The following is a 14,688-nucleotide window of genomic DNA, read 5'->3' as shown; positions in this document are numbered from 1 at the left end:
CAGTATGTTTTTTATGAGTAACGTTGGACAATCTGGTTACTGACAAGGATTTAGTGAAGATATCTGCAAAGGAAGCTGAACTAAAGCGCAAGATAAAGCAAAAGATGAGGTACATACATTCTTAACTTGACTACTGGGATTCGTGTAAGGGCAAGAAAGGAGTCACAATCACTCCCATGTAACTTTCAGCCAAGTGTTTAACAAGCTTCATAATCCGTTGGGTTAGCTTTTTTATGAACTTTTTTTTTTTTTAAATGGCAACCAATGATTGGAATTGGTGACTATTACAATTATAAGTCATTACGGTGATGTGCATGGAGCAAGGCCTTCGAACAAGTAAGTGGAGTTTAATTACCCACTACCTATTCTTTATTATATAACGAAACAGGTGTTACAAAGCATTACCTACTGTTTTTTGGTTTAAAGATGTTAATTTTAGTGTACATAAATGATAGGACCCGTCCCGACCAATGAATCTCATAACATCTTAATACTCTTATGGGACTTAGGAGGCCTAAATCCTGTAAACTGTTTAAAAATATTCTACAACACCTGTATGTATATAATACTTTATTATAACATTATATTTAGGCCTCTCACCTTAACATAATTACACACAAAACATCTTGATTTCCATTTCAAAATCATGAGGTTAAATCTTAGTTAAATCTTTGACCTTTCAATATTTACATAACTTTTTTAGAGGATTTATATATACATATGAAAAATAAGACATCTATTAAAGATGCTATGTTGTGATACAAACTTGAGCAAAATCACTGTTTGATACAATCCTAGAGGTAAAAAATTCTATAAAGATAAGTAGAAAACTCACTAAGTGGGTAATATATAAAACATTTCTAAAATATTTGAATATAAATTTGTGAGGAGCACATAACAATTCTTAATATGTCAACCAACTCAAGATATTAAATTTCTAAAGAAGAATTTGAACCATCATCACTACAATAAATTATTCATTACTAATAATCAAGATTTAACGAAAACATTATACTTAAACTAAATACTAAAATTCTTACTAAAAATAATACAACAACCTCCAAATAAAAACTTTAAGTTGCAATTACAACTTAATACGGTTATAAACTATTTCTAGATTTTTTTTCCAATAAAATAGTTTAAAATATCATCAGGGAGCAGAGGTCCACACATGCAAAGATGAGTATGATCAATCATGGAATAAACTTCTAGTTATCTCATCATCAACACCCATCATGAAATCGTTATAATTGATCCTAGCTCATATGTGAATTCGATCAGAGTTAAATTATAACAATTTATTTAAATTGATATAATATCATTAAAGAATTGTCAATGAAATTAAAGTTTTAGCTTGATTTAATTTGTTTGAATCAAACGTGGATTTGAGTTTAACTTGTCTCAAATAGAATCTATCCTACTTCCAAATTAAGTCATTGTCGTGGAAGTAATCAGCTGACATTTGGCATACACTAGCTCCAAGTGGTTGTCACATAATTGATGTTTCACGAATTTGATTCACCAAGTTGCTACAAATTAAATAAAAAAAATGAAATAGCTGTAGCTAGCTAGCATTACAATTGTGGCTATGTTCCCTTGACAAGACCTTTCTTCATAAAAATGCACTTCAATTCTTCTGAAACTGGGTATGAAAAACCATCTATTTATCTATCAATCTTGCAGACTTTCTATTGTAACTGATTTATGGTAAGCCTTTCATGTGACGCTTGCCAAGCACACTAGCAATATTGTAGGTTGAGGCTCCCTACAAGAACCCAGCAATTGCTTTTGCAAATTAAAATCGACCAGCGAATTAAATGATTGCACTAATATATATAGTAGTTTGATTTGGCCGACATACTGCGCGCCCCCGCCCCCCCGCGCCACCCCCCACACCCCCACCATCCCACCACCCCCCTTTTTTTGTGCCATCCATGCTACCTTCAATGGTAGCACTACTAGCAATGGGGTTGTCAACGGTTCCATGCATAATTAATATTATAAATTTAATTTAATGGAACAAGCATTGCACAAGTGACAGAATTATGTGTAAGGAATATTATAATTAAATAGAAAATCTGATTATCAATAATTTATATATTTATTTATGAATCTCTTATCAAATAATAACATGAGTTGTACACCTCTACTAGTATTCTAAAGGGGAAATTTGTCAAACTTGCTGGGTGTCCCCCTACGTAGGTAGAGTAAGAAAGAACTGATGTACTCGATATATTGTAATCTTGCTAGGACAGAACACTAAAATTTGTCATACACAGTGTAAAATATTGCACAAGTAGAATAACTAGAATCTGTCACATCTAGTGTAAATGACTACATAGACAGAACAACTGAAATCTGTCATACATTGCATAAAATATTGCACAAGTAAAGCAACTAGAATCTGTCATACCTAGTGTAAATTACTATATAGGCAGAACACCTGAAATCTATCATACCTTGCGTAAATTTTTACACATGTGGAACAACTAAAATCTGTCATACTTTGCGTAAATTACTATATAGATAGAGCAATTAAAATCTATCATATTTGGCGTAAATTACTGTACAGGTAGAACAATTGAAATTTGTTATACCTGACGTTTAATTACTACACAAGCAAAGTAACTTTTCGCTTCATATGCATTAGCAAAGAATATCTGAATGATACTATATCTTAATACTACATTCATAACATAATAACTCCATAATATAAATTTAGAATAATTGTCATAAGGCAACCACCACAATCACACCACACCAAATTACTACGTTTAACTCTACAGTCGCCTGTAACATCAAACTAGACAACAATTAACCATATAGTCATATTCATCATTGAATTCACTGAATTAAGATTTCCTTCCGATCTCTAGCTACACACACGTCAATAATGATTTATTCAACAAGTTTTGATCATCCATAAACTGAATTTAAATCACATTCAACTCTACAGCCTCACAAAACATCAACTTAAATAACATTAAGCCATTTTAGTTTTTCTATAGAACTAAACTAAATATCTTTCAGTTCTACAACTATACACAATGTCAAGTCAATTAACACTTAACAATTTAAAACACCTCAAGAACAAAATTAAATATCTTTAAGATATACAATTACACAAAACATCAAATTAATTAACACTTAACAATTTCAATTACTTGTAAAGCTGAATTGAATATCTTTGATCTTTACATTTATACAAAATATTAAATCAATTAACACTTAACAATTTCAATCTCCTCTAAAGCCTTGAGCTCTACAGCTACATAAAACATTATTAACTCAATAATTTAGAAATTATGGTTAGACCATAATTGAATTAAACAACATGCGTGAAAGTTCTATCATTTGTAAGGAAATTTTCATAAAATCTATAATATCATTTGTTAAGTATTTAAATTAAAGACTATAAATTTTGCTTAAGTAAAAGCTATAATTAAAAGTTTTGTATCCCACTCAGATATTTGAGTAGACTCAAAGTCGGTGTGGAAATTTCTAATGAATCTTTCTGATGAATCTTTCTTCTTCCTCACCTACTTGCACTAATTTAAAACAACATAGTTAAAATTTTAGAAATTCTTAATTTTAAACAGTGAGCTTAACCCTAGAATTAAATTGAATGAAATGGAATACCCTATCTCTTGTTTCCTATAAATTCTTTCTTCTCTTTCTTCTCCTCTTCTTCTTTTTTCATTTTTTCTTTTCTCCTCTCCCTTTCTCTCCTTTTCTTTCTATCTTTTCTCGCCTCTGCTTCAGGTTTTCCCGTACTGAAGAAGAAGCTAAATGCTTTATTCAGTGAAATAAAGGAAAATTTACACTTACCCATACTTGTACACAATTTTCAATAAGCCCACAAATTTTCACATAAACTTTCTACCGAGCACAATTTACCCCTTAACACAAAATTTGGGTATTTCAATAAACATATTATTTATTGATTGGGTTTTGGATGAACTTTACTATGTGATTATTTACTTTATTGTTATCATAAGCAATCCCATGTTCAGACATGGCAGGATAAAGCAAAAGATGAGGCATATGTTCTTAGCTTAATTAGCGGTATTGTATCTTTTGATCATGGGAATGTAACTTGCAGAGGAAAGGAATCAATACTATCAAGGACATGTATATATATGTACACACACACAAAAATGTTAGTAGGTGAAGTGGAAGAGAAAACACATTATCAATAAACAAAGAGGATGGGAGAGATTCACCATTAGTAACTCATCCCTGTGGCTTGGGGCTAGGGTATTCGAGATTAGGATTGTGGGCTCTTGATCACATTACTAGAAATCTCTTTCTATCAAAAAATTCAGGTGCACATATCGCTTCATCACTTAATAATATTCTTTCTTTTTCTTATTATTAATTATTGTTAATGTCTTTGTCATAATATTCACGACAATGAGCTCAGAGATAACTCCTTCTGTAAGCGTAGATGAAGATCATGGGGATCAGAGCCGAGAATTGCTAATTAGCATAAGAGGAACCGATCCACCTTATTAGTGTAGTATTTATCAGGTACCTAACATCCTTCGCGTGGTAAATGAAAAAGCTTACACACCTCAGTTAGTCTCAATAGGGCCTCTTCATCATGGTAAAGAGGAATTAGCTGGAATGGAAAAGCGAAAAGCATCATATTTAATACATTTTCTGAAGAGAACATCTCTTACCAAGCAGGACTTTTTAAGGTATATAAAATGCAAGGAACAATATATTCGTAATTGTTATACCGAGTCTTGCAAGCTTGAGAGTCCTGATTTTGTAACAATGATTCTATATGATGCTATTTTCATCTTGGAGCTCTTCGTGAGGAAACACAAGCATGAGACTGATTTTATTTTAGATAAACCAATAATGTACAGGGGCATATCTATGGACATTGCATTACTGGAAAATCAACTTCCATACTTCGTCTTAGACGAATTATGTAAGTTAGCTTTCGAAAACCTTCATGATAAATATCCTTCCTTTGACCTTCTTTGTGATGAGTTCTTCAGGAAGTTATGGATCAGGAGCATACCTAGCAAGACAGTAAAAGTTCTCCATTTCACGGATTGGGTTAGATATGCATTTCTACAAAACTACCCATCAGAAGGCCATCAGAAGGGATCTATTACAAAGATACCTAATGCCGTAAAGCTGTATGGATCAGGAGTCGAGTTTAAGCGTCGTGATGTTGCAGACTGCTTACTTGACATCAAACTTGCAGAGCAGAAGCAAAGAATCCCGTGCTTCAAAGTGAAGGAGTTGAAATTACCATTTCTTCTGGTAGATGACAACACGGAGCCTCTGCTCAGAAATATAATGGCTTTAGAGCAGCTTCACTACTCAAACGATCCGTGGATTTGCAGTTATGTTAAACTTCTGGATTATCTTATTGAAACTGAAGAAGATGTGGATTTGCTTCATGGAAAGGGGATTATTGAGAACCGTTTGGGCGATAATGCTTCTGTGGCAAATATATTTAACAAAATTTGCAACGAAATTTCTTTGACAGAATCTTCTTACTGCAGCATCGCCAGGGACTTGAAAGCACACTATAGAAATCCTTGGAACCATTCCAAGGCAAAGTTGAGTAGTGTGTATTTCAACGACCTTTGGACAGGCACAGCAACTGTTGCAACAATTGTACTGTCGCTGCTCACTGTAACGCAAACTGTTTTTTCTATCTTGCAATCACAGTGCTATTTTTATTGTTGGAAATAATATGCCTAATTTTGTAAATCAAAAAATGTAAATTGACATTCCTGGATTTGACGAATCTGTAGTTGAATGATCCGCAGCGTCCCAATTTAATGATTTCCATAACAAAATTGCTTATAGTACTTTGTTTTTGGATTCTGTAGAGAGACCTTTTGTCTAATTGGCATTGGGAGGCTTTTCTATCTTTTCTGAAAAAATTGGGATGAGGGAAAAACGTTCTGTTTTCTTTTGTTTTTCATTAATGGTAGAAAATGGTATTTTTAGGACATTTATATGAGCCTCCCTGCCACTTTCTGCCAATTGGTAGTTAATTATAAACGGGTCACGTTGACCTGTTGTAAATGGATATTGATTTAATATCTCTTATTCACACATAAGGAAAGATTTAAATCAAATTCTTAAACACAAAATTCTTATATAATAGTATATTTCATTCTTATAAATATGTCGTGCAACTTTGTGAGTAACCTGTACTTGAGAGTTTATTAATCTATATCCGTTAGAAATAACATAATTGTTTTAACCTAGAAAAATATATGATAAATCATGAGTCTCTTTGTACTTCAAACTTACTCGATAACACTAGCTCATTTCAATTTTTCAAAATAATATTGTCATTTTTTTATGTATTCATGATCAAGTCAATTCTCTCATATAAGTGATAAAATTGGCCAACCAATTGACACACGCAATATGTAAGTCATGTTTCATAGACTGAATTGTATGTGGTTATAGGTGTCAAGCTTAAATAGCAAAAACTAAGAATAAATATCAAATAACAGTTAAGTGTCTAAAGGGACCAACATGAGGTAAGTCTCATAAGGTCTTACATAGTGAGGAAGTAGGGATTCATTCACTTACTACTTTAATTGGTTTATGCACATATAGTATGAAGCATGTGCTACAATGTCTATTTTCCACAAATGTCATTACATCAACACTATACAGATCTTAGTTTAGTTGCTACACCCAACACCTTACTTGAGTTCTTAAACATCTTTAAACTTATAGGTATTTATATTTATTAAGAACTTACATTGAACATTCAAAAGTTATTTGGATGTAAAGAATCCAAACTAGTCATTATCAAATGTATCTATCCATGATTTCATCTTGATTAATCATCAAAGTGATATTTCAACTCTAAAAATTCGTTTATCAAGAAATATGTCTCTCTTTTTATGCTCTCTTAGTGCTATATTTCTCAAGAAATATCTCATCTTTGCACGCTCTCTCAACGTCAAAGACTATTGCTCACGTGAGTAAGTCAATTTCTAACTTATGGGACATTATAATTTTATTAAGCTTTCAAACAAAACGATGTGTATGCAATGAGACACCGAGAATTTGGGGATGCAATTTCAAAACAAAATTAACTTGAATTCATGATTTTCAACATTGTGTCACTAGTATAATATATAAGTTCAAAAACTTATCAATTATAAACTATGTAATCTAAGAGATTTAACATGTATAAGTATACGTATTTTGAAAAAAGTTTGGTAAAAGGATCAATAACCATACGATGTGTAGAAATATATTGCACGTATACTTCCCTCTTGGAAATGATGTTTCTTATAAAATTGTGTCTAGTGTCGATGTGTTTGTTCTACTATAAAATTTGAGATCATTTGTAAAAATTATCTCAACATGGACAACCTATTGCTCCAATCATATCGTCTTGTATACCCAAATTCACAAAAAATTTTCTTAACCAAACAGTTTCTTATACAATCAGTGAAAATTATAAACTTGACTTCTATTATAGGTAAGATTATACATATCTATTTCTTATTGCTTTATGATATAATGCACTTTTAGAGTAATAATGCATAACCAAAAGTAGATTTTGCGTTGGTCTAAATTATCTCCCTAACTGGCATTTGAATAATTAATTAAACACAAATTTGATCTTTGATAACATAAACAGTAATCTACAATGCCTTTTAGATATATCAGTATCCTTTTGACAATCTTTCAGTACTCTTTTCCAATATTTGACTGATATCGACTAATTAGCCCAATAACAAAAAGTAAATGTGTAGGTGTGTACACATTACACATCATAGTATACATAAGACATCTAATGATATTTCAATATGATACTTTTGATATTTCTCTTCTTTTATTTTAAGTTTTTGGGACATATCCCTTAGTTCAACAATTCACATTTTGACACAGAAAAATCAACAGAATTGTGATTTACTATATTAAATTATTTTATAATCTTTTGAATATAATATTATTGTGACAGAGTTAAAAGTCTATTTAAAGAATCCATTTTAATTTTTAATTCCTAATATGTAATCTGTTATACTCATATCTTTCAGGTTAAAATTTATAGGTGACCAACCTTTAATAGTCATCATATACTTTAAATTGTTTCCAACTATTAACTTATCATTTACATAAAATGATAGAATTGTAAATTTGTCATAAAACTTTTTTATATAAATATAATAATTTTGATAAATCATTTTAAAGTTATAAGACATTATAGACTTATAAAATTTCAAGTACCAATGTTTGGACGACCATTTTAGATTATATAATGATCTTTGAAATTTGCATACCTTGCGCATCTGGCCTTTAACAACAAAATCTACAAGTTGTTTCATGTAGAGTTTTTCATCAAAATTTTCCTCAACTCCCAACAAACTTAATCTCTAGCAGATAAATATCTGAGCTAGTTGTCTTGAATTTTACTTGAAATTTGTTGTTTCAAATTGGGAGTCACTGAAAATTTGTTGGAAATCGTTTTTCACGACCTTTCTTGTTCTTTTCTAACGTTTTCTAATAATTTTTCCAACAATCTCTTCACGGCTCTTAAGTTGGATATTTTCAATTTGAGTCAACTCTTGTTTGGATTCGAATGGAATCCACCCCTTAAAAGGAAAGAGAAATTTCATTAATGCTTATGCTTGCTCACTTTCACTACAAAAGTAGTTATATCTTGACTTCACTCTGAAATTGGAGCGCTGGTTCTTCAATTTGCAGGAAAAGAGGAATGGAGATATTCCCAGCGACCAGAATTGAATTACACAGCAGACCATGAAAGAGAAGCCTATGTAACAGTTCTTCATTCCTCAGAAGATTACGTATGTGGAGCAATTGTGTTGGCACAAAGCATAATCCAAAGCAACTCCGCAACAGACCTTGTTCTTCTTCATGATAAATCGTTTACTGACAAATCTTTACAAGGGCTTCGAGCTGCCGGATGGAAGACGAAGCGAATTTCACGTATTCGCAGCCCGTTTTCCAGAAAAGGCTCCTACAATGAATGGAACTACAGCAAGCTTCGCGTATGGAAACTCATTGAATACGACAGAGTTATTTTTATCGATGCTGATCTTCTTGTCTTGAAGAAAATCGATAAGTTCTTCTATTTTCCGCAGTTATCAGCCGCAGGGAACGACCGTTCGTTTGTCAACTCGGGGATCATGGTGATCAAGCCATCTCTGTGCATGTTTGAGAAGTTAATGCTGAAGAGCTTCAAGGTGGCTTCCTATAACGGAGGCGACCAAGGTTTTCTGAACGAAATTTTTACATGGTGGCATAGATTGCCCTCGAAGATTAATTATCTCAAGGTGTTTAAGCTTGACAAGCATGGCAACGATGAACATCAAATCCCGGAAAATCTTTACACGATTCATTATTTGGGATTGAAGCCATGGCTGTGCTACAAGGATTATGATTGTAATTGGGATAAGGTGGATCACCATATTTTTGCGAGCGATTCAGCTCACAAGAAATGGTGGGAAGTTTACGATGCCATGCCCAAGAAGTTGAAGAAATTTTGTGCACTAACAAAGCACGGGAATTGGAGGATTAAGAAGTGGAGAGGGATAGCAAGAAATGCAAGTTTGGTTGATGGACACTGGAAGATCAGAGTGAGAGATCCTAGACAATACCATCTTGTTGAATAATTGAAACACCATTAATGATTTCTATACTATGTTCATTGTACTTTTTGATATTTTAGTTAGGGATCATACTTAAAATTTTGAAAAATTATTTTTAGGGAATATCATAAAATTATTTCATCATAATTTCCTTTCTATTTTTTTAAGAGAAATTTATATTAGTATTGTTAAATGCTTCAAGCTGGGTATTTTTCATTGCAGAAGTTTTGTTAACAATCCTGAATTGTAATTTGCCGTAACGAAAAAGAATGAACTTTAATTGTAATAGTATGTATACAGCTGTAATTTTTTTTTATCCTTACCGTTAATTCTTAACAAAAACTATAAACACTCGGCAAAATTGATTTGCAAAAGTTGTACATCGGTAATATACATTTTTACCTACTTACTACCAATTTTTTAATCAATAAAAATTAGTAGATAATTTTAAATTAATATTTAATTATATGATAATATATATAAATATATATTTATTTGTATACTTAAAATAAGTATATATAATATTATCTTTTTATTGTCTTATGTTTAGTGAGAGGAATTTTAATGGCTCACCTCACTATTTATGAATATGTTTAATCTTTTAATAAAATTATATATATAAATAATAATATATTATTATATAATTAAATAATTTTAAATTAAAAATAAATTAACACCAAATTATATGATGATAACTTTTAAAACCATATCTTAAATTTGAGTCACATTTATTTGTTTTAGATTTGACCGAATCAATTTAAGCTAGTTTAGCTTCGATCTAACCTTACAAATCACATTACAAAAATTAAATACAGGTTTGGCCTCTCATATATGACAGACTTCTCAGGCTTCGGCTTAGGTTTTTTTTGATGCAGTTGTAATTGTTTGACCCATAAGATGTAGATACCTTGCAACCTTTCATGGCCCGTGGGCCTTTTTTCTTTCTTAGGCTATCCTGCTTCTTGTCAGTTCTTTCTGTTTCCGGTAAGAAAAATTGGGTTTTGCAGATCTTTAACATGTCGGTTAATCAGCATTTGCCTTCCAAAAATTTCATAGAAGATATATAACTAAGCCTTGGATTTCTTCCCCTTCCCTCCAGCAGGTCACAAATATAATATTTAAAAAGATGAGTGAATGCTCTTCTTCTATGTAAAACCAGACCGCCAACAAAGTTCTACTGACAAACAATACAACATATTTCTAACAGAAGGAGGTCCAGTTTATATATATTCACATTGATGAATTTACTCTTCAATTACGTGCATGTGTGTATATATATATGTTGATTGAATAACTATATATGAATTGAAGCCGTAAAAGCTAGCTAAGGGACAACCAGAATAAATTCATTTAACTTTATGATTGCCAACCAACACAAGTGAAAGACACAAAAGTAATTGGGCATAAGGATCATTGAAGAAGAAAAGAAGAGAGGGAGGAAATCTGAAAAACCCACAGTAGTACTTGGAAAAATGTTTCGCTATAAATGATGAAGATTATCAGGTGAAGAAACGACTATCGGTGCTCTAAATCTTAGTTCACTCTTTTGCATAAGCCTCCTCCCTCTTTCTCTGGATATTTCTTTTAAGAATTTGGAATTGCCCATGCAACATCCAGCATCCATCTCAAATGCACCTACCCTTGGGGTTTAGATTTCCATACACTTTTTTTACACGATGAGGGTCTTCGGTTTCAATCTATCTTGGATTCATCAAGAAAGAGAATCAAACTTTTAACCAATTTGTGTAAGAATAACTTAATCTATTCTTAATCACTATCATCCAAAATATATGTTCCATCATGCAAGCAGCCTGATTTCTTGCACTGTATCCATCATGTGCTTGTGCAATTCAACATTTTAAACTTCTTATTAATATTTTAATGAAGTACTTTTCATCATTAAATTGAGTTAATCGAATAGTGTTTGACTCAAATTTAAACTTAACAATATTAAAACAATATTTGAGTTTGAATTTATCAAATCAGAAAGTTTTTGGTTTGAGATTTTCATTGTAAACCCAAAATAAAGACTAGTAAAATTAAGATTTTCATCCTTTTTATTAGGCCTTATTATTACTTTGTATCAATTAGACGGCAAAGTATACTCTTACTAATTAGAACCCATTTGGAAAGTTAAACCATATATACATAAAATGAGACAGGCCCATTTGTCCTCAATCAAAAATTTCCCATAACAGATAATACTTTTTCATTAATAAGGCTTTATTTTTTCTTCGTAATAATTGATTGCAGTGAAGGTCAATTATGCGTGATTTTGAGAGTTTTCTAAGTGATTTATGACAATCATAAAAAGTTGCTCTCAACAATTAAATTATTGTTACTATAAAATAACTCTATGATGCGACAACTAACCACTGTGATAATATATTAATAGATTGACAATCTTATTTCATCTTCATCCATCTCTTGCATGGTTTTCCTATTCATTCAATTTTTGTCATTTTTTATTGCTTGTCTGTCACTCTATTTACCATCTTAGTTATCAACTCTTTTGTTAAATATGTATTAAATGTCTATATTTTTTCTTTATAATAATTGGTTGTAGTGAACGTAAACCACGCATGATATTAAGAGTTTTTTAAGGGATTTATAACCACCGTGAAAAGTTGCTCTTAACAATTAAATCATTGTTGTTGTAAGACAATTTTATGATACATGACAACCAACCACTATGATAATTTACTAATGAATTGACAATGTTATTTCATCTTCATCTATTTCCTATAGATCTTCCCTATTCATTCAATTTTTGTTATTTTTAATTGTTTGTCTATCACTCTATTTATCATATTAATTATCAACTCTTCTGTTAAATATGTATTGATTGTCTATAGTTTTTCTTCATAATAATTAGTTGTAGTGAACGTGAACCATGCATGATGTTAAGAGTTTTTTAAGAGATTTATAACTACTGTGAAGAGTTGCTCTTAACAATTAAATCATTGTTGTTATAAAACAACTCTATGATGCATGACAACCAACCACTACAATAATTTATTAATGGATTGACAATCTTATTTTATCTTCATTTATCTCTTGTAGGTCTTCCTGTTCATTCAATTTTTTTCATTTTTTATTGTTTGTCTGCCACTTTATTTACCATATTAATTATCAACTCTTTTGTTAAATATGCATTAATTGTCTATATTTTTTTCTTTCATAATAATCGGTTACAGTGAACATGAACAATGCATGATATCAAGAGTTTTTTAAGGGATTTATGACCACCGTAAAGAGTTGCTCTCAAAAATTAAATTATTATTATTATAAGACAACTTTATGATGTATGAAAACCAACCGTTGCAATAATATATTAATGAATTGATACTCTTATTTCATCTTCATCTATCTCCTATAGATATTTCTTGTTCATTCAATTTTTGTCATTTTTTATTGTCTGTCTATCACTCTGTTCACCATATTAATTATCAACTCTTCTATTAAATATACATTAATTGTCTATATTTTTTCTTCATAATAATTAGTTACAATGAAAGTGAATCACACCTAATCTTGAGAGTTTTTTAAGGGATTTATGCCCACTATGAAGAATTGCTCTCAATAATTAAATCATTGTTGTTGTAAGACAACTCTATAATGCATGACAGCCAACCACTACAATAATATTTTAATGGATTGACAATTTTATTTCATTTTTATCTATCTCTTACAGGTTTTCCTTGTTTATTCAAAATTTTCCATTTTTTATTGTTTGTCTCACTTTCTTTATCATATTAATTATCAACTCTTTTGTTAAATATGCATTAATTGTCTATATTTTTTATTCATAATAATTGGTTGCAATCATGCATAATGTTAAGAGTTTTTTAAAGGATTTATGACCACCGTGAAAAGTTGAAGAGTTGCTCTTATAAATTAAATAATTGTTGTTGTAAGACAGCTCTATGATGGATGACAACCAACCACTATGATAATATATTAATGGATTTACAGTTTTATTTCATTTTCATCTATCTCTTGTAGGTTTTTCTGTTCATTCAGTTTGTCATTTTTTATTACTTGTCTCACTTTATTTACCATATTAATTAACAACTCTTTTGTTAAATATGCATTAATTGTCTATATTTTTTTCTTCATAATAATTGGTTGCAATGAACATGAATCGCGCATAATGTTGAGAGTTTGTTAAGAGATTTATGACCACTATGAAAAATTGCTCCTAACAATTAAATCACTGTTATTGTAAGACAACTCTATAATGCATGACAACCAACCACTACGATAATATATTAATGGATTGATAGTCTTATTTCATCTTCATCTATCTCTTACAGGTTTTTCTTGTTCATTCAATTTTTGTCATTTTTTATTGTTTGTCTGTCACTCTATTTACCATATTAATTATTAACTCTTCTATTAAATATGTCTTAATTGTCAATATTTTTTCTTCATAATAATTTGTAATGGTGAAAGTAAACCATGCATGATCTTGAGAGTTTTTTAAGGGATTTATGACCACTGTGAGAGTTTCTCTCAACAATTAAATTATTGTTGTTGTAAGACAACTCTATGATACATGACAACCAACTACTGCAATAATATATTAATGGATTGATAGTCTTATTTCATCTTCATCTATCTCTCGCAGGTCTTCTTGTCCATCCAATTTTTGTTATTTTTTATTGTTTATCTCTCACTCTATTTACCATATTAATTATTAACTCTTCTGTTAAATATGCATTAATTGTGTATGTGCCATAAAACTAGAAGTGAAGAATGATACAAGTCTTTGGTGTCATCTGTGGGAAGAAATGTAACCACCGTTTTACATATGCAATTGGTCCTGGATTGCCAGACATCTGCCCGCTACGTTAGGTCTTTGTGGTGGCGGAATCTGGGAGCTACGGAGAAGAGGAAGGAAAGTAGGTAGGAAAAAAGAGGAGAAGAAAATAAAAAACAGAAATATTGGGTTATTTCTTATATTCGTTCCTAGGCATCTTTATCAACATAATTTAATTTAATTTACATTTCAAGCGATTTATGAGAAATTGTGTATTATTCTGAAAGCTCTTGATAGAAATGAAAATAT

At 30.8% G+C, this 14,688-nt stretch overlaps 1 protein-coding gene across 1 annotated transcript; it reads left to right on the top strand.

Moving 5' to 3' along the window:
• Nucleotides 1-4,779: 4,779 nt before the first annotated feature.
• LOC123208724 (putative UDP-glucuronate:xylan alpha-glucuronosyltransferase 4) lies at nt 4,780-9,740 on the top strand. The gene is made up of 2 exons (XM_044626241.1): nt 4,780-5,617; nt 8,713-9,740. Exons 1-2 carry the CDS (start codon nt 4,780-4,782, stop codon nt 9,639-9,641), a joined length of 1,767 nt encoding a protein of 588 aa, XP_044482176.1. The 3' UTR covers nt 9,642-9,740.
• The last annotated feature ends 4,948 nt before the right edge of the window (nt 9,741-14,688 follow it).

Source organism: Mangifera indica, chromosome 2, assembly GCF_011075055.1.
Source record: "Mangifera indica cultivar Alphonso chromosome 2, CATAS_Mindica_2.1, whole genome shotgun sequence".
NCBI lineage: Eukaryota > Viridiplantae > Streptophyta > Magnoliopsida > Sapindales > Anacardiaceae > Mangifera > Mangifera indica.
The sequence above is the reverse complement of the archived record's forward strand: the minus strand, read 5'-3'. Positions and strand labels throughout refer to the sequence as shown.

Coding starts and splice junctions, on each gene's coding strand:
- LOC123208724 (XM_044626241.1), top strand. CDS start 4,780: ATGATTCTATATGATGCTATTTTCATCTTGGAGCTCTTCGTGAGGAAA. Junction 5,618..8,712: donor TTTCAACGACCTTTGGACAG/GCACAGCAACTG, acceptor TTCAATTTGCAG/GAAAAGAGGAATGGAGATAT.